Source organism: Zosterops lateralis (genome assembly GCF_965231275.1).
Source record: "Zosterops lateralis genome assembly, chromosome: 1".
Classification (NCBI taxonomy): domain Eukaryota; kingdom Metazoa; phylum Chordata; class Aves; order Passeriformes; family Zosteropidae; genus Zosterops; species Zosterops lateralis.
Window position 1 is genome coordinate 81146030 of NC_139762.1, and position 21765 is coordinate 81167794.

The following is a 21765-nucleotide window of genomic DNA, read 5'->3' on the forward strand; positions in this document are numbered from 1 at the left end:
TTAGCTATTTCTTTGTGGTGATTTTCCTGTCTAATAAGACATATTCTGCCCTTATTTTACTTTCGCATGGATTCTTGCCCTTAACAACCCACCTCCTGGATTTTGAGTAACTCCTGTTAGCAATACTCCTAGGAAAGACTCATGACATGAATCCTGTGCAGCCACAATTTAAGTAGACCATATATGTACCAGAGTCAATAAATAAATACTCATGGCTCTTTCTGAGAGTCCATAAATAAAGATAGCCATGATGGCCGTGGTGGTCATGTTTCTGAGGTAGACACAATTTGGTTTTGTTCTTCTCTCCTTCTCTGCTGTCTCATTAAAAAAAAAAAAAATAGAGATGTAAACTACAGGTTCTGACCATCTGTGCCCATTGACAATACCTCATACCTCTTTTGAAAGAATTAGAATTATTATCTTAAAAAATTTGGCCTAATTTCAATTTTGATTACATGCCTATAAGTTACATGGACACAATATTGCAGAGAATTCATGAATATTGCAAATATTTAAAGTTCAAGTTTAAATTTACTAATTTCTTTATCATCTGGGTTTTTGTTACTTTAAGTGAATTAAAAAAAATCTTATAAATTGGTGTTACATATTTGCTATGAAGAAATTAATATTGAAATAATTTATATAATTATTTAGAAATCCTTTTTATTTTCATCTCTAAAACATAATCACTCTGTCGTAACATTGGAAAATCAGAATTGTTTTAAATAAGGTAAAAAGTAGGCAGGAAAAGGGCTGAAAGGCATTAATTCTATGAAGATGCAGTAGGAAAAATTAATAATGAAGAAACTAAGAAAAAAAAATAATGATGGAGGAGGAATATGTCTTGCTTGTGGTTTACCTGGACTTCTCCCAAAGTCTGTAGATCCAATAATGCTGCTGTAGAGAAAAGGCAGAGTGAGAAATATTCTTGCAATAAATGCACAGGCTTTCGAAAACTGCTTGATTGGTCAGCATGTAACTCCTGCTGTCTGTGGGAAAAAATTCTTCGGCTTTAAAGAAATTAGACCTGACAGGGCAAGACTTTGCTCAAAATGGTGACAACTCTGGGGCTTGTACAGATTTACCATCATACTGTGATTCTGTGCTTCAAACTTTCCACATGTATGGCTGAGCTAATTGCATGAGGTTCCCATCTTTGTGGGGAGAAATGGAGAGCTATAGTTTGCCTGCCGGTGTATATTCTGATGTAGGCATCCAACACTGGTGGCATGAATCTGCCAAAGCACTGAATAGTCCTTCCCAGTGGTTCTAAAGGAAGACTGGAGCAATGAATCAGATCTACATATATCTACTTTATTCATATTCAGCCAGTCCTTCAGACTGAAAATCTTTTAGAAATTAGGGTAGTCCTTATCCCAAAGGGCTGTATATTAAGATGGCTTCTGAAATAGTTTGAAGTCCTGAATACCTGTCACTTCTAAATTTCTTTCTGCGTATATAGTCATTAATCATATTTTTATTTAAACAGTGGTAACATTTGGTTTTCTTACTGAAACTTTAGTAACAATTCATTTTTATCTGCTATTTTTTTTAACCCCAGAAACTACCTCTTCAGATTGAAGCTTGACGATCTCTCTCTAATACAGGTATGTTTTATTTCTGTTTTCTCTGCAAGACATAGGTAACCAGATGTTTTAAAGCAGATAATCAAGATATTCATAAGCTTCACAGCTACATGTAAACACGCATCTGTTTTTGTCCTTTTTCTGGCCCCTTATTATATAAGTCTTATTATCCCTTTTAATGCCAGATTAGCCTTTGTCCCAGGCCATACAGATCTGATGCTGCCTTAGTCTGCTGTGATTTTATTAGTGTGGATTTTCATAGTCTTCATTAATACAATTTAAAATTAACTGCCTTTAGATTCAGTACTGGCCCTATTAATTCATGAAGTAATAATATACAGCTGAATACAGAAAAGTAAAATGCTTTCAGGTATGACTATCCTTGTGATTTGTAAAACAACTTGTATATGCTTTAATTAGGCTTTCAGATTTTATTTGCCTTCCTAGACTACTAGAAAGAAGATCTCATGTTAGCCTTTATTTAATCAAAATTGCAATATTAATAAATATTCAATGTTGTTGCTGGTGTTTAAAGCTGTGACACACCAAGGACTTTTAATGTACTGAATTTGGGCTGTCTATTTTCATCTTCTGTGCCATATTCAATATCCTGACAAATAATTTAAGTCCTGAAGACTCTTGTTGAGAAGCTGCACTCAGAGGTCTCTGATGGTGCCATTGTAGTTTATGCTGCTAATTCATAGATTGAAGTTTATAACTTTCCTCTGTTAGGACTCATATCAGTAGGCTGAATTCAATAGTGAGGGAGAAATCTGTAGATTACATAAGTTTATAATTGTGCTATCTGATTCAACCACATCCCTTCTCACTCCAATCAGAAAAGAAAAATACAAACTGAGCACAGAAGTCATACTGTTGATGTTCTAATAGGTTACTGGATTTCAGTCTTATGCCTTTAAACAGTCTTCTGAAGTTGACTTGTGGTGAAGTTTCTTATTTTGTCTTCAATGTTTTAGCACCACTGGTTTGCCTCTGTCTTCTAACATTCTTCAACAAATCTTTAGAGAATTGATGTTTCTAAATCAAGTGTTCTTTTTTTTTTTTTCACCAGCATATCTTTACTATCCCTACACCTAGTATTCTATTTTTTCCCTTTTTTTTCAAGCCTACCATTATGACTCCTTCGTATTTTTCCTTCCCAGATCTTCTCTTCCTCTTCTTTCTCTCTACTTCACTTATAGTTCTGTTAGACTGCCTCAGGACAGCCGTTATCCAAAGGCATGTTTCCTTGGATATGCCAGTTTTGGCAGCTCAAAATCAGCTGTGAGGTGGCTGAAGCCTTTGTTTTAATTTGTAGGGCGAATTGTTCAGAATTTCCAAACTAACTAACAACACATTCAGGTCTTGTGTTGTAATCTGGTATTATGGTTGAAAGAAATAGGAACAAAAGTGGGAAGCAAAGCAAAAGCTGTATGAAATCCTTGCAGAACAGACTGGTGGAATTTCTGAGGAGAAATAAAGCTTGCTGTGGTTTAACTCGTTGATACTCTGTGTGCTAATTAGTGTTTGTTTGGCAAGGAACTGAGCACTTTGACATTTCATGTAGGGACAGAAGAAATTTTCATTTAAAATTTCTTTTTCTTCACACAGTTTTTGTCATAGTAATGATGTAAAGAAATCTCATTTAATTCTTCTACTTATGTTGCTTGATTTTTTTTTTTTTTTTTAATAAGCCAGCTTTTGTAAAAACACGCAGATGTTTCACAAGCTATTAACCATGTTTTCACATCTGGAAGAAAAGGCACCCAGTGAAGTGCTAGCTATGAGAGGCTTTCAGCATAGCTCAATAACAAGACAGAAAAGGCTGGAAACAAGACAATCTATATACCTGTTGTTTAATTATCTTAGAAAATTTCTCAAGCTCTAGTTTTACTATTGTGTGTGGGAATCAGGAGAAAAATTACTGACGTTTTCTCTTGCACAGCAGATACTCCCAACATGGAAGCAAATTGGAATAATTTGCATCCTACTTTTCTACAGTTTTCAATTAGACTTTTATAACTCTATTTCCCTTGCACTGACACGTGGATTTTTTTTTTTTTATTGATTCATCAGTTGAATTTTTCTTATTGTATTTTGCTCTCTGGAAACAAAGGGAATGCCTCAAACTAAATTTTGACCATTGACGCACTTCAGTTATTTTTGTCTAAGTTCATTTCCTCATCTCTCATGCCTGTCTGTTGGAATATATTAGTTTGTGCACACACTGCCACTGGGAAGACAATAGGCTTCATGTTGCAGGTAATAAACTGCAACAGTAATAATCTCATATTTATAGCAAAAGCACATTTGAAAATATTTTGTTTTGCAAATTTCCCTACATTTTTTGGAAGATAGACATTTTATAAACAAAGAGTTCTTTCAGAGTATTATCAGACTTAGCAAGATTACCAGATATTGTTTTGTAATAGGAAAGTTTCTGAAGAAGGAATAGATTAAATAATGACTTCTTGTTTGCAAATGTTTTCACTAATTTATTTTGGCCAAAATATGTGTATGTCCTGTCTTTTACAAGTGTATGCCTGGAAAATAGCTGGTAAACACACAATCATCTTCCTTGGAAAAAAACCAAACAACGAAAACTCAGACCATAACCAAAACCAGACATCCATTTGAATTCAAGTTATCACAAAAGAAATGCAGAACATGTATTAAAAGGATACTGTTTCCACCAGTTTAGTAGAAGTTAATCCCGTGTAAAAGTGAGGTTAGAGTGCTTCCAGAGTGCATCAGACAGGATGTGCGTTTAAACATGAGCTGGGGCTGTGCACTGAGACATCGTCACCCATTGTGGGCACATCAAAGTTGTCATCCCACATGTCATGGTTCTGTGCTCTGTACTTTATAGGAAGAGCATGTTGTTTGAATAAGCAAGTTTCATATGATAATATCTTTAGCAAACCAGTATTTGATGTGTCTCAGCAATTTTCTTTGTGTAGCAGAATAAAGAAGAATAGAGCAAGTGAAAGCCTTTTAAGCTCTTGACGGAGAAGCCGAAGAGTCAAATTGTTCAAAGCTGCCTGTTGGAACAATGCGTGCATAATGATTATGGATTAGGGAAGAAGCACTCATTGGGGTTGTAGAAGGGCAAATATTTTATTACTCTCTCTGCAGCAATAGTAGGCTCACAGACAGAGAAGGCCTGACTCTGCATGGATTTGTTTTGTGAGCTTTGCTTTGTTATTGTTCACCTCAAGTAACAGGAGAATGATCCATAAAAACATTGGCCAAGATGAAAGCTAGATTTTATGAAAACTTTTTTGTATATCTTAAAATATAAAAGCAGAAATCTAAATAGTAGTTTTTAAATGAGTAAATTTATTTTCAAAAATTTACTTTAAAAACCATGATATCTGGAAAAGGTCAATATTAATAGTGGGGCTTTGACATTATGTGGTGGATGGCTGTCACAAGTATCTGTTCTCACCTTTTCTCTTTTCCTAATTTTTTTGAAAAGGGAAGATTTATTTGTTTCTACTTACATGACAAATTTTCTGATGTGCCTGTAAAGAGTAAAAAGCTAATACATGCTGGCTTATAAAAGTCTTTATGCTACAGTTGCCAGAAACAATAAACCAGCCTGCATAATCTTTTCATAAATCTCATGAAAAGTGTGCATCTTTTTTTCTTCCATAAGATGAACTTTATAAACTCTGGTTGTTAAGGCATTTGCAGGGCACATGCTTGAGTGTGTCTTTCTCATGTAAATGTTCCATCTATTAAGTCTATTTGCTATTTGAGATGCTCAGAAAGTTGAATATGAGCCTATTCCAACTGCTTCTGTATTTACATGGTTCTCCATAGGTTTTATTCTCATTCAGAAGCTGCACAATTTTCAGTCAGAGCAACACACGCCTCAGAGTCCACTTTTAAAGGCAATTCTAGCCCATTTTTACTTTAAAAATAAAATTAAATATTATACAGACTAAGAAGATCATAGTTTTGTTTTTTATGTATTATTCAACTTTAAATTCTGGAATCTTGAGGATTTTGGTGTATAGATGTGTTTATACACATCTATTAACAAGGCATTCAGGGAATTAAAGGCAAGATTGGAGCTATGAATTTTCTGGAAAATGAGCTACTTTGGAGAACGAATTTTACCTAAGAGAATTCTTGCTATTGTTTGCATATGTCAAGAGTATTTGAAATACATATTACATATGATAGTTCACTTTGATATGAGACATTAGTGGCTAGATGGTAGGCTAAATAATGAGTTAAGTAAAATATACTTTCTTTGAGTATATATTTTGTGTGTACCTATGTGAAACAAAGAGGGAATTTGATTCTATGATTGAGGGTTTTTAAAAATTCATATATATAACTTGAAATGCTTTTTTAAGCTTTACCTGAATTTTAATACAGAGTATAATTATTGAAAACATTTAATTTTTAATTTTTTAAATAAATCAAATCCTCACCAGGGTTGTAATTCCATTTTGAAAATAACAATTGTTTACTATTGTTATGTACAGGTTTTACTATATCTTCTGTGAGAAGCCTTCATAATCTTAGTTTTTCTTTGGTTAAGGTGGTACTTGGCCAAATCTATAAGAAATGGAGGCACAAATCACTCGAAATTTCCTTACAGTTAATTTTTGTGCCAGTGCTTTTGAGTTCCCTTTGCTAGGAACAAAATGAAAGTTGTAAGTAGCTATGCAAGACCAAATCTTTAGTTTATGCTGATGTTAAACACTTGTAATTATAATCAAGAAATTCAGACATAAAGAGAATGAAACTTTAATTTTTTAACCCCAAGTTTTTTGAGTCACTAAATAAATAGAATCCTTAAAAAGCTGCTTAATTATTTTTCTAAAACTTTTATTCATTGTATTTCAATCCATTTATTTTCTGTATTGTATGTTACTTGCAGTCACTATTTGTGTAACTGATGTCTGATTTGTGAAATACATTAAGGAAATCTGATGAATCATAATTTTATTTTGGAGTGAAGCAATTGTGCTCAAAAGGAAAATGCAATAAATATTTTCTCTGATATCACACTTAGAGGCATAAAGGACATCAAGTAAGGATGTCCCTAACTGATGACAATCATCGGTGAGCAATATTTAAATGCCAAGAAGACTGAGATTTAACATTTTATTTGAGTGTCTAAGCAGGGGAAAAACAGACAAAACAAATGAAATTCTCTTTTGGGTTCTTCTGTTCCTGGTATCTATTTAAGGATGAGAGGAATACAGAGTATTCTTCCCTTTTACAGGTATTTTTCTCTCTTTTTTATGTGAAGGTAGCATCAGCCACCAAAATATTGTTTCTTCTCAGGCCCTTCACATTTGTGTCTAGGGTACACAATGGATAAGCAGAGTTATTATGCATAAGTTAGTGTTACTTTTGATGCTGTTCCAAGTTCTTCAGAAGGTTGGAAGTGAAGGGAGCAACTTGTGCTTGTAGAACTTCTCCAAAGACTGAAGTGACCAAATCACAGAGTGACCAAAAAATAATAGAGCTGATGCAAACGTCTGTTTTGATGCTAGGGATGACCAAACGTGTGCAGGTATTTGGACTGTTACCTTTTGTCTAAATTGGTGCTGAGAGCAGATTTAAAAAAAAAAAAAAATAAAAAAAAAAAGGACAGTACATCTACGTATCACAATGCCACAGCTGTCAAGTACCTCTTCCTGATACCTTTCTAGTGGCAGATTCTTGGATTTGATTATATGATAAGTGCACAAATAATTAAATTAGTGTATTGGAAAATTAAAGAAGACTTAAAAGTGTTTGGGAGGCCAGAGCTAGTCCTTTGTAGCAGGTATAGATAGACCTGGTGGCTAATGTATTCCAGTTATTTTTCTGTGCTCCCATTAGTATTTTCATTATCTTGTTTTTTGCTCACATAACAATAGTTTCTTACCAAATGTAAAACTTTATCGGAGCCAGAAAAGGATGAATTCAGCTATTCAGTATCTAATCTTTACCCAAATGACCTCTTTTACATGGAGCTGAAAGCTAGATAAACCGTGTTACATCCTAAACCTTGATAAAACATGTTAAATCACACAAATCCTGATACTGCCTTTACAATATATTTGTACAGAAATCAGTTACCAGCAGACAGTGCTTCATTTCTGCTGAAAAAATTGTGTTATTAAAGCACACTTTAGCTTCACCTATTTATTAGTCAGAGGATGGCTACAGTTCTAAAACCATTTAGGTAATATTTGGCCAAGTTCTGATTCACTCTGCATTCTGAATTTTCTTTCCATGTTTGGGATTTTTCATCTGCAGAGGTGTGGTTACACATATTAGCTAATGGTTTATGGGTTTTTTCCTGTGTAAGATGTTCTAAGTTCATATGCAGACCCCCACTGAAAAACTATATAGAGGGCATGTGAGGCAGCCAACTGGATGTGTTACTCTTCTGCTCATTTCTGCTATTTATTCATTTACACTTGGCTTCTACAAAACTGGAAGGTTATAGTCTCCAGAATTTGTAATTTCTCCTTCAGTACAGTTGAAATTTGTCATGTAAATTCAGAAAGCATCTAACTGAAGAAAAAAATTCTGGCAAATTTGCAGGGCTTTGCTGCTTCTTTAACTTATCTGTATGTGTTAGTATTTTCAGAGATGGAAGAAAAGAGTAGAAAAAAAAAAACCAGGCTGAGATATATTTGTTCATTTATTTGCTGTATCTGTCATTGTTTTGTGCCAGTACTAAAATATGTATGCAAGTGTATTCCTAGACAAATGAGTCCATTTAGCCAAGATGCTTAGCTTTTTTTTATTCTTTTTTTTTTCCTTACCTCTGCTTGTTAGGCTGCATTTCTTCTATGTTTACAGTAATCTTCTGTTCTGGTTCTGCAGCAAAGAAGCAAAATAGGTACTAAAATTTTTCTCTTGCACTGGAACAAAGCTTCTGTTTTCTTTAGGTATTAAACATTTGTGGATTTGTTTTCATTTCATTTGTTTGATTTTTTTTAAGAGAAAGGGGAAGCCTGACAATATAATATGAGGGCATTCTTTCTCATGAAAAATAGAGGTGATATTAAAAAGTATGTGTGTACATTTTACAGGTGATACTCCTGAAACAGCTGATTTGGGTTTTATAGTGGAATAATTTCACCTTTCCTCATACTTTTCTCTGATATTATGTATGGTGGTCAGCCACACTGCATTACATGCACAAAATATAATTGTGGAAATGTCTTTTTTTAGAAGGTGACACTCATCCATGTCTTCACTAAAACAATAAATCATTACAGTTACACAAGAGTAATCACCAAGTATAATCTGTTTGAAAATAAATTAGGCTGCTGCTTTCCAAATCTCTGGACAGTATACAACACTGGCATACTTCAGCTAATTCTGGACTCAAGCAGCATCCTGTGACAACTGGGTGATATTTATGGAGGGACACAAGCTCTCTTTGACTATCAGCCTCTTTCAGTGTCACCTCTGTACTGAGAAAGTTTAGAAATAACAGGTAACGGTAGAAAATGAGAGCAGAAAAGTTAATATAGAGACTCAAAGCAGATTGTCATAATTCTTATATTGTCTTGCTCAGGTGAAGAATTTGCCACAAGCAGTTGCTGATAGAGAGTTCCAGCTCTTTGGCAACTGGATGCTGCAGTGCTGAGCAATTTAGAAAATAAGTGGAATATGCAGGATGCCCTGGAAGACATGATATCTGTAACAGAATGTCTGAAAACATGTTTATTGATTCTTGCATACCCTGATATGGAACTTCGTTGTGTGTTCTGGCCTGGAACAATTAATTAAAGTTCCAACTACAGTTTTATGCCATGCATATTCAAAGAGCAAAATTAAAAACCATTTTTTTCAGCCACAGGGGGAATTGCCTTTTGCAGTAGCGGAGAGATCCGTTCAACAGTTCTGCAAGGTTAGGTGGGATAGGGCATAGATGCTTTCAGGTAATGGTACAGAGAGGAGAGGAGTTCAGCTTACCCCTCCATGTTAGTGGTCATCAGTACCTGGCATAAAGGCATTGTTTGGTCTGTAGTATCCCCTGCAATTGGTTGTTTAAATTAAAAACAACCCATGAAATTAAGACCAACATTTAAACTTTGAGTAATAGAAAAGTGGTGGAGCAGCCTCATGTTCCCTCACTACAGGGCAGAAAAGTTTAAGATACACATCTTGACCCTCAGCTCTTGAGGAGCCTTTGACTCCTTAAAAGGATGCATCCAACTGCTGAACTATGAGAAGAACTGTCTGTTTCCATAAGGCAAAAAGTTCTGTTCCCTTCATTCTTAGGGAAGAGGTGCAAATATTTTCAAGGCTAGGAGACTTGTTTTTTGCTCATATAGTTAAGGAAAACTCAGGATTTTTAAACTTTTAAGGAAACAAAGCAGCTGTAGTGAGGTTGAGAGACATGGACACTTGTTGCTGTAACCTAAGTAGAAGGAAGGACTTGAGGAACTTGCAGCAAGAACATTGGTTGGTGAGGATTTCATGCAGGAATGTGTGGGAAGGGCAGGGCACAAAGAGAGGATTGCTTCCAGTATGTTACTTGCCTGGTCAACACTACTAAGCCAAATTTATGAGGTGGATTGTTGCTCCTAAATGCTTGAGAGACACTGCTTTGTCACAGCAGAGGAAGCTAGTCCTGTTCTGAACTGAGAATAGACGAGTAAAGTTGTTTTACCCTGATAAGCTTATCCAGTATTTTGGGATATCTTTTGCCTTCATTTTGCCTTATCCTTATTTTTCTGCTGCCTCTTCCTTACTGTGTTTTTAGTTCTCTTCTGTTTTGGCATGCATTGTTTTACCCATTCCAGATAGTACCTCGATATGATGCTTCTGCTGTCAAGTCTGGGAGTGATAAATCATGTCAAACTGTGGAAATCAATCAATTTATTAAAATTGAAAGCTAAATGTCCTTTGAAATATCTGGATTTAGACACACATATGAGTTTTTTTGTATTAATTTTTTTTGTTTAGCTGTTATTTTGGATTTATTTGAAAGCAGGCAACTCTAGACCCCCACAAACCACAAGCAATTCCCAAATGCTCAGTGGAACAAATTGCCCTCTGAAGGACATAATCTTACCCATAAAACAATTAAGAGAAATAATGTTGCTGTTTATGATGCCAGTATTTTACTTAAAGTTTGTCTGCCTTCAAATCACAGTATTTTTAGGTGTTTATCCTTAAAATGGAACTAGGAGTCTGAGCTTAGGTGTTTAGGCTCTCTGGGGGATGAGGATAGCTCTACACCCAAGCAAGAGATCCACTGATATCTGACTTCTGAACTTTCTGATCCCTCTGAGGAAGAATGTTGAGTGCACAGGGAAGAATACATGAATAAATGCCACCTTTTTTTTTTAAGTGTCTCTATTGAATTTGAAAAAAAGATTTTTTTTCTACGTCATCCATATACAGCAGGCTTCCATTCTGAGTAAACTGTATGCAAAATGTGTGTCAAGCTCTTTCTGTCATGGTTTCTAAACTCTACAAGCAGTAGAGTTGGAGACTGTGTGATCACTACTTTGCATTCTTAAACAAGACTGAATTAAATATGGGCTAATCTATTACAGAGTTAAGTTTGTTATAGGTTTATGTGCTGTATGTTTGGCTTTTTCCTTTTTTTTTTTTTTTTTTCTTCCTTCCCTGATTTTAATACTATCTTCTTCAGTCAGTACTTCTGAATTTTATACATTTGCTCTAATGCCTTGAAAAAATTTATTTGCTTCTCCAAATCAGGGCTGTAAGGGTGGTTGGTATACTGATTTTCCATACAAATAATCGAAATACCAAAAGAAAAGAATAGACCATTACAAAATTATGCAAAAGGAGAAATTACAGGGTCTGTTCATATATATTGAGATATTTATAGCAAGTCAGATTGATATAAATACGAAAACTAAATAGTTCAAAGAAAATAAATTAATAAAAATGGAGTTTTACTAGAGGTTAATATTTATACCTGCAGTTATGTCTATATTCAATTTTGAAAATTACCTCCTTGATGAAAACCTACGGTTCTTTTTCCCAGGGTATAGCTACCATTTTAGTAGTCAGAAATAGCCGCAAAACTATTTGTGTTTTGGTTTAGGTTTTAAACTGTCTAATTCAGTTAGGCTTATTAAAAATCAAATGAAAGACCTTAGAAAAATCTCAGAATTTCATATTTATGTGGGTACCCAGGATAAATCAACCTTATGGAAATCAGTTCTAGGAGAAACCAGTAACTGTGTCAGAAGCAAAACATATTTCTGTTAATTATTAGTTAAATAACAACTTCATTGTGGCATTGGCCATTTTTATGTGCTATGTGATTCAGTTTCTTAATACTTTAGTTTCTAAGTGAAAACTAAAGTGGACATGAGTTTTTGGAATTTTGAAATCGCCTTGGAGATAATTTGATTAATTAGTAAATATTTCTGTAGGTAGGATAGAGATTGAGTGGAATGTTTTCTACTGCTTTGGAAAAAAAGCCAACAGATTTATGCTGCTATATTTTTACGACTTTCTGAGCCTTTGAATTGAGCATTTTAAATTCAATAGTGTCTGGTATGTATGTGTACGTGACATTGGTTTCTGTTAATTGCATTTAAATATGAATGACAGAATGAATTCATTCTGAAGCCACATGGAGTGGAAACTGCAGTAGCTGCCCAGTATTTGTACACAGCATTGCTTTTAGGGTATCTGTCTGTGGGAATCCTGCTTGTAAGGGTAATAGCTCATAAGCTTCACGTCTTTGCCTAGATATTGGGGCAGTTCTGGGAGTGATTCTCTGCCTCCTCCCACTTAACTCAGGGACCTGAAATGATGAAAGGTCAAACTGTTCTTTACTTTTTCCCTCACTTTGTTACTATGAGAACTATGAAATCTGGTAAGAGGAGAGACTTTGAGGGAAATGGAACTGTGGAAGCTTATCTGCATGAATGTTAAGACTTTGCACACGTTTTACTTTCCATTGATGAGATGAAACCTTTCTCAGTGAAACTTTCTTACTCCTAAGTGCATAGTTATTTTTGTTACTTGGTGAAATTATGCATGCTCTTTTTTTTTTTTTTTTTTTTTTTTTTTTTTTTTTCTGAATACCTGGGCAATAAAAATATCTGAACTAAGTTTTATACTGTCAAATGTGCACAAAACCTTTCAGAGTGGCATTTTTTTCTTACTTTAATTAGGCAAGGATGTATTAATGAAGCTTTTACAATATGTCAGGACAGGTCTGAAGAAACAGTAATTCTGTGTGTTCACAGAAGATCAAAAATATGCCATCGTATATTTATGAAGACTGCTCTAGGCATGATTCCATGGTCTTTTCTCACACATCTGTCAGTGGTGTTACTTATAGAGTATTGTGCTATTCAGCATGAGAAAATAAAGCTGAATGAGTTGTACTTGACAAAACTCTGCATATGCATTGACAAATTAAAGCTGAGTGGAGAATTTCACATGCGAATGTATATGTAGACAAATCCTTTGTAAACTGTTTTCTTTTAGTTTTTTGACATAAAATAGTCCATACTGAAAACAGCAAGGGCATCAGGAGACATGCATGGACATACAATGAGTTTCCAACCAAACTCAAGCAAAATAAAGAAATATTCTAGTGGCAGAAACAGGGAGAGATGACTAGGAGAGTACAGAAATCCCTGTCCAAGGAACCTCGGGGGGATGAGGAAATCCAAACCACATGTGCAGTTGAATCTCATGAGTGATGGGACGCGCAACAAGAACTTTATTTTAAAAGAAACAAATCACACACGAATAGGCTGTTTTTGTATTTCCTCTTGAATTTGTATTTAGGTTATTATATTCTAGCTTATCCCATAAAGGAGGCTGAGAAATAAATTTGAAACTTGGAAACTGGTGCATGGAAAATTATGTGCAAATAATCTACAAAAGCAGGCTTGCTGTGTAAACCAAATATGTTTTTCCACTAAAATTTGTAGTTTCATTGATTTTTCTGCCACATGCCCAGCTGTGACGCACAAAAGGAGGAATTGCTTTCATTTTCAATTGTAGAGGGAAAAAAAAGTCCAGTCATTCTTGTTTCTATAAAATTACATAAAAAAAGGTATGAAGGTACTATTCATTGTACACTTGCACTTTAATTAGTTGACCTTAAAATGAGGGAATAAAAAATGGTAAACCTACCCAGGCAAATGTTGAAGAAATATTTGTATTTCCCTCACCAAACTTGCCGAAACTTCTGTGGTGAAATAACAGGTAGCATGATGAAACACTGGTTTCTAGTAGTTACATTCTCACTGGGACTTGCCAGTTGCAGAGAAAAATAACTGGACAGGCTGGAACACAGGTAAAAATATATTCCTGTGAATGAATCCAATCAGAGTGAAGCTCTATAAATGCGTTTTAGAGTTGGTGCAACATACAAAGCTCACTGATAACACTTTGGAAGGCTTCTCTTTGCTAATCACCCACGTGAACTGGGAAAGAAAATATATCTTATAGCCTGAGAAATCATACTGGAACAAACACATCTTGCAGATGAAGTGAGGGAGTTTCCAAAAGGGAAAGTTCAATGTTTACTGCAAGAAGTAGGTAAAAATGTGTTATTTGTTTTTATCTGTTAAGAATAAGTAATATTTGCCAGACTTTTTCAGAACAGCAGGTATATGGGCAATGCAGAACATAACAGAAAGGATCATGAAGTCCTTGCTGGGAAAACCAGCCATGCATAAATGCCCTGCTGATTCTAAACAGCCAGTTGAAGAAAAAGTGCCAGGAAACTGGAGGTTACCTCTTCAAAAAAACCCAGCAAAATCCCAAAAAAATAAAACACAGATTGAATCTGGTTTGTGTAGAAAATCAGAGCCAAGTAGATGAAAGAGCTTTAGTCAGTGTAGCACAGAAAATGGAGTCCTGAAAGATAAAATCTGAGGAGAAAAGAGGATTAAAACCAGTAATTTCTTCAAGAATAACATCTGGTCTGGCTAAGTACAGTGCACGAAAAGCAGCCCTTTTAAAATGGCCACAAAATGGTCACAAATCTAGAGGATCTCTGGAAGCCAGCCAACAAGAAAAAAACTTCATTGAAAAAACCCATGAGATCACTGTGGCAGAGAAGACACCAGGCTCTGGAGCAAGGTGGAGGCAGTGCAGATGTATGATTAACAGATTGCAGGAGGAAGGCCAGTGCTGTTTACCAGGCTGTTACACAAAATTTTCAGCCAACATTTTTACAGAACAGGTGATTGAGATTCTCCAGATGCACGTCTCTGTGAAGATCTGCAAATGGCTTTGTGGATCCTGGGTGCAGTCATTCAAGTTTCTTGGCTGAAACATAGTCTGCTACGACTTGAATAAGGCCCAGGGAGTATCTGAAGTCATTCAAACTCCTAAATCTTCAGTCAGGGCAGCATGTTGGTACTCTGCACCTGGGATCACACAGCCCCACACAGCCTCTCTGCTGCCTGTATCTGGCCCCTTAAATGATACAAGACCGATGCAGACAGTGAAATTAAGTGGCTAAATAAAAATATCTTCAGTCCCAAAAGAAGAAAGGGGAAAATGAAACAAAGAGCATTTAAATAAAGTGGTTCTCAATTTGCTCCTCCTGTAAGAAAACACTAATTTTCTTATGTGTAATGGACTTAGTACAGCTGATAGCCAATGTGCTCCTCTTATGCAGTGCAGGGTGCAGCATACAAATATCAAACTCCATTTTTAGAAGAGTTAAATCTATCTGAATTGAAACCTATTTTGGGGCCACCACAGCCACAAACTAAAATGTAACTAGAATGAAATTAAGATCATTTAATTGGAAGATTGCATTTATCAATCAATCCCATTCCCAAAAATTCCCTTAATTCTGAGGTAAAACAGGATGGAGATCTTCTAGGGAGATAATACAAACTGGCTTGGATGTGATCCTGCACACCCTGCATTAGGAGAATCTGCTTTAGTAGGGGAGGTGGTCTAGATGCTCTCCAGAGTCCCTTCCAACCATTTTAAAGAGATAGCCACTGAAAACATATAATGGACTGCAATAATAGAAGAGATTGACTATTTTATCTCATTCAGAGGAAGTTTTTCATATCCCTAATAAATATTTTGGATTTTCTATATGAAGTAGAAAATCTCAGAGGCAAGTGAGAGCTGGAAAGTGAAATAGAATTAACAGTCTAACAGCTAGCGTACTGTTTTTGAGTGTAAGATTTACTAGTGTCTTTATTTGTCATCTGATTCACAGCATGGATTTGGATCTCTCTTCTGCAGCTTGAGTTTCCTAAGCAGTAGGACTCAGAAGACTCTTTGGTTTTTCTCATTTTGCAGATATTTAATTCAAGCTCTGAAAAGCTTTTTTGGTAAATTTGTAGTAAAGCTTGGAAAAGCTTTTGGGAACGGTTCAACACTTTCCATAGGCATTGTTGTTACTGTTGTTGGAAAAGTCCTGTCCAGATTTGATGTGTAATACAGGCTTATGGTTTTGAGAGAAAGGAAGCCCACAGGACTTCTCAAACTTGTCTGTGGCATGCTTCTGGGGCAACAGGGCGATGTGCTGTTAGAGCTGGCTAGTGTTGCTTTTCCTGACACTCATGTGGTGTAGCTGAATTTCTGAAACTCTTCAGGTCTATCATTTGAATCACTGATAGATGAATGAGTGGGTGGATTTGGATATTGCTGCTCTGCTACCCTCAATGTAGACCTTGTTGGAAGTGCTGTAGTGCCTGTTCATATGTGTGGCACACTGGAGGTGCATTAGTCTGGCTAGCATGTGGATTGATGGCAGCATTAGCTGTAGGAGCATGGACTTCTATGCAGACTGTGCACCAGACTTCCTAATATCGTGGGACTGGAGTAGCAGATGTTTGTGTTAATTGAAGCGTATTGAGATATCCTTTACTTGTCTGTGGTATAGACATTGCTTTAAAATGACTGTTGAACAGACAGTGTAATTGCTGTGTGGAAGTTTATAAATACTGATGTTACTGATTCTGATGTTAATGCGTTGTTATAACAGCCACGGGAATACTGGTTGAGCCTCTTTTCCCACTGGAGTTTGTTTCCCTTCCTATTTTGTTTTCAGAAGAGGAACACAAGAGCAAATCCTGCAAGTCTACAGAACAGTCAAGGCATATTTGGTATAAGTCACATAAAAAAAAAGGTTAAATCTACATTTTCTTGTCTTGAAAGTAAATAGACTGTAACAAGTACCTACAGCAACTTTTAGAGAAGTGGAATGACTTCTTTTGTATTTGTCACCTGCTTGATTAGTAGAGACATCCGTAACGTGCTTGAGACCCTGAAGAGGGACTAATTCTTCTGGACAGTGGAAAGCAAGGTTCTCACAGGGAGAATGTTTGGTTTCTTATAAAAGTTCTGCCGTTGCTGCTGTCATGAATACTAGGATGGCTGGACTGCTAAAGTAGGCTTTTTCTTGAAGAAATGACTTGAAGAGCAGAAATGTGTCCCTTTTGTCATCTGAGTATGCATTATGCAGTGCAGCCTCTCTGCAAAGCTCCTGTAAAGAAAAGCAAAAAAAATTGCCACCCTTACAGACTCTATCTAGGGTATATTCTTCCCTTCTTGTGCCTTACTGCTGGACCAACAATCTATCAGATTGAATTATATGCTTGGAAATACTCAGAGAATCCTGAAAATAGCTTATAAAAATGAGCTGACTGATTGAAAATCTGATGAATAATCCTGTTGGTAGACAAAGCATATCTGAGGTTGCTCTTTCAGTGAAGAACAGATGGGGATCTTATTACACACATGTAATTGATTTATAAACTGATTAATGCTGGGAGTAGGTTTTTGCTTTTAATAGGCATAGCTATTTATGTCTTGATATGCATTGGTATCTACCTAATGACAGGCTTTTTTTCAGCACTTTTTCTTCTTTCAAGAGGCTCTTAGCATTATTTTGAAGGACCTGAGGATCAATACTTCCATTAACAGAAGCTTTTCAGCAGTCCCCATAGACAGTGATTACCTTTTAGAAAAGAAGTTGTATAACATTGCATGTTCATATGGATGCATCCTCCTCACATAAGTCAGTGGCAAGCCTAAATGCTTACTGTCTCCACAAATTTTGTCTATTGTAAGTTCTTACTTTTTCCAGGTGTAAAGTATGAATCCTCTAATGCCATTTCTGGAATGTTTATAACTCCTGCTAGTACAGGCCTTTTTGATATCACAGTCAATTTTAGTGTAATCTTATACAATGAATGTTAATGATATTGCTTTCTCAACTTCACAAACTCAATAATGATAAAGATAATGGTGAAGATAATAATAATTACTATTACTTAACAATAAAAATGTGCAACAACCTCTTTTCTTGAATTTCTCTGCAGAATGATTCTTGGCTTCCATGTATTATAAGACTGAACTGTTCATCTAGGTCTATTTTTGCCATTTTAAATTCTGAGATCATAGTCAGGACTTCGATCAAGCACAGAGGACATTTTTTCTGGGCTTAGGAAGAAAACAGAGGTCTCAGAAACTTAACTCTTAAATAGATGAAGGAAAATGTAATACTGAGAAGATGATAATGTTGCTTGCTGTATTGGTTCTAGATGAGACTAGATAAGATTTATTTTTTGACAAACTCAGAGCCATGTTTTTGTGAACAGATATCATAATATGGGGCAGAGCAGAGCAGCAATTGTATTTTAAACAGAAAACAGATAAGCTTTAAAAAATATTAAGGAAGAGTAGAGAAGACATTTTGCATTAAAAGTAGGTGGCCAGAAACTACTATGAAAGTACTGAGTCAAATGTGAACTGGACTGTAGTTTTTTACCAAATTAGTTATGTTAAAAATAAATTGTGAAAATAAAATGTTACTTTGGGTACAGAGCTTCTCAACATGCACATTTAAAATCCCCTATTGGCATTATTTAATGAGAAGCTGCATATTGTCCTTAGGATTTGTATTTGTGTGGAAGGAAGTGCAAGCACATTCAGTATGGAGAGGAGAGTTAATCAGAGTAATGATTATACCAACAAAGTGATAATGTCAGAAGTCCATACTGCACGTACCAAAAACTGCATTAAATCTGTGACCCTTTGCTAATTTTTGCTTGTAGGGGAAACAAAGAACTAGAGGAGAAAAATACTAAACTTCTATACAATACATATGCCTTAATTAGATTTGAATTTATTAATTAAAAATTCAAACTAGACATTTAAAACCTGGGTTTTTTTAAAGGTGATATCAGATGTTGAAAGTAATCTTGAAGGGCTTGTCAACACAGATTTACATGTAAACATAATGATGAAGCAACATAAGTGATATTTATCTATTTCTAACATTCTTCCTTGTGTGGCTCAAGGCTTATTATTTCTCTTTGAATAATAAACATTTATAATGTTTAAAATTAGAAAAGAAAATTTCATTATAGAAATCCTCTTTCGCTGATTTAATGGTATCTAGTGTCTACCTATACCTGGGCTGAATGTTTTTCTCTTCTTACATTGGAGTAAGATCTTTCCAGTGTTTGAAAGTGTGGTGAAGTTGAAACCATTACTGGGAAGGAGATTTCACAGAGCACTGAGCCCAAACTTTAACAAGAATTGTAAAATTACTGTCAGTGTCCTGCAGTGTATACTAATAGGAGCAAACTTTCCACAAAAATCTGTAGATTTATTTGTTTGTGTTTTTGCTCTTGGTCTTTTCTTCTCACTTATTCAACTTCCCTTGTGTGCAAGAAGTCTGTAGAGGGTCACCCATTATTGTTTCAAGGTTGTTAATGAAATCTTGCTCAGGTTCTAGACCATTTATTTAATGGAATGATGGCATACAGGCACATCAAGCTGAATTATCAGCTGCATCTCTTATAACAAGGTCTTTATGATACAGTCTTCAGGCAGCTTGGTTTGAAGTTTAAATTCTGAAGGTTTGAATCAAAAAATGTGATGTCCCATATACCTTTTTAACTTCAATAAATGGAGAATTTATGGCTCCCTAGATATTATAGTCCAGAGACAATTTCTCTTTTCCCCTATCTGAAAGCTATAATACCCTGACAGTGTGCATGGCAAAGATTAGAGGAATGGTGATGATAGTGCTCAAATGTTAGACTTTTTATTCAACAGCTTGATAGCCTTTCAGGAGCTGCCGCATGCCACTGCCTTCTCTCCTTTCCACCGTTCACTTAAAAAGCTTGCAACATATGAAAGGTTAACTTCAGGATAAAAAAGTGTACTGATCTTTTTCACAAACTTCATTCTTTCATGATATACTGAAGGTTTTAGCATGTAATCCTGACATGGGCAACATTCACATTTGTGTCAAAAGAGGCTTTATAGCTGCAGGATCAAGAAGTCTGGATATTCTGCTGCCAGAGTGTCATATAAAGAATAGCCTTATGTTGGATTGCTTTGACTTATCATTTGGCATTTTCAGATTCATAGACCAAATCCTAAATCTGTTGTTAGACAGTGAACAAGAACAAATGCTGAGTTATTTTCTGTTTTGTTAAGGCAGCCTCCTTCAAACATTATTTTCCTAATTTTGAGTACCTAAGCCTCATATTTTCCTCAGGTCTTAGAACTTTCTTTAAAAGAGCACCAATTTTTTTCCAAAGAATTAGGAAATAAAACTCCTTGTGGGGTTGAGAGTGATGGTAGTGTTACTCTGACAGATCCCTGAGGGGCCAAGCTCCTCATATTGGCAACATGATCTGGTTTAATTGGTCATGTCAGCATTCCTACATATGCTCCATTTGTGGCTGAATATTGCCTTCCTCTCCCACTCATCACTCTTACCTTTCTGGTGTATAAGAAAAAAGTGGATATCTTTAGGCCATTTCAAGTGATGTAAGCAGTTTACTGTAGTACCCTGCAAATATGATGGCACAGAAGAAGAGCCAGGAGTTTGCTGGTAAAGCAAGAACTTTTTGGGCTTAAGGGGAGCACTGAAGGGGAGAACTGGGAATAGAGAGGGGAATCCACCTTTCAACTTACACCTGATTACCAGACATGAACTGAGGCTCTTAAGCCAGAACAAATAAAACCACGTGTTTTGACTAACCGTCCTAAAAGGTAAAAAAAGTAAAGTTGAAAAAGGTAGAGAAAGTAAAGGTTAAAAAAAAAAAAGTCTTTTTGTTTCTATTTATTGAAAAGAGAAAGGGGAAAGAGCTGTGATTTGTTTATGAGTAGTAGGTAAAATGCGCATGCTGATAAAGAAAACAAATCAAACAAAAACCTCAGAAGAATCTCAAGCCTCTCAAGAACACTTACTCTTTTAAAATCAAATTTAAGAGACTCTGAATTTCTGAGCTGCAACTAGTAGGGATGGGGACATCTTGGGAAGTAGTAGTATGGCAGAACTCCTGTGCCTTTCAGCTGCTCTTTTACAGTATTTTGCTAGAGATCACACCACAGCCTGAAAGGCCAAAGGCTATGACAGCTTAGAGCTTGGGGGAGAATAAATAGCATTTTTTTTCATTACTTATAAGATTCCAAAACCATACTATCACTTTTCCTCTTAAATCTTATCTCCTTGAAGGCATTTTTGCCTCTGCCGTTTTGTCTAATCCATGCCACTGAATGAAGCTGGAGTGAAAAATGGTATTAAAATAGCTAGTTTCTTTTCACACAGAGTTACTTCAATTGAAAATCTAGTCTCCCAGTTTATAAATATGTTCTTTCTACATCTCCATTTGAACTGAAGTTGGTAAACTACCCTTGGAAGTTTCAGCATTTAAACTTGGAGGTTTACATGCTCAAGAATGTAGAAGAGGGGTAAGGAAATAAAAAAAAAATAATCGGAAAGTAAACCCAACTCCAAATAAAGCTTCTGGGCACAACAGAGGAAAAGATTCTCTTAACAGAGAGATTGACAATGCTGGGTAATTTTGCAGAGTGCAGTGCTGATATTGACACAGGGCTGTTATTCAGCTTTCCCAAATCTCACTGTTAAATTAAGAAATGTTCTATGGATGACACTTTTCATCATGTGAGTTGTATTCTATGGAGCTGCATGAACTTTTATGCTAATGAACAAGTTATGCTAATGAGAGGTTTTATAAATACACGACTGTGGAAAGATCAAATCATGGTTTTGAATGTGCTAAAGAAAAATAAATGAGGAAAGTCACTTCATTTACATTTATTTACATTTATTTTACAGTTACTTTCAAAATAGGCCTGTAATTTCTACCGGGTCTCCTGCGTTTTTTGGATTGATTCCCATCTGCTCCCCATGCTGCAATGTTTAAGCAGTGTCTTTCAGGCTATTCAA

At 35.6% G+C, this 21765-nt stretch overlaps 1 protein-coding gene across 14 annotated transcripts in view; it reads left to right on the plus strand.

Moving 5' to 3' along the window:
• Positions 1-21765, plus strand: part of SEMA5A (semaphorin 5A) — a 310831-nt gene that overhangs the window by 127019 nt on the left and 162047 nt on the right. For all 14 annotated transcript variants that reach the window (XM_083854446.1, XM_083854449.1, XM_083854445.1 and 11 more), the window contains one exon: positions 1562-1607. In XM_083854446.1, the coding sequence (XP_083710572.1) occupies positions 1562-1607 (46 nt within the window). The remainder of the gene's footprint in view (positions 1-1561; positions 1608-21765) is intronic.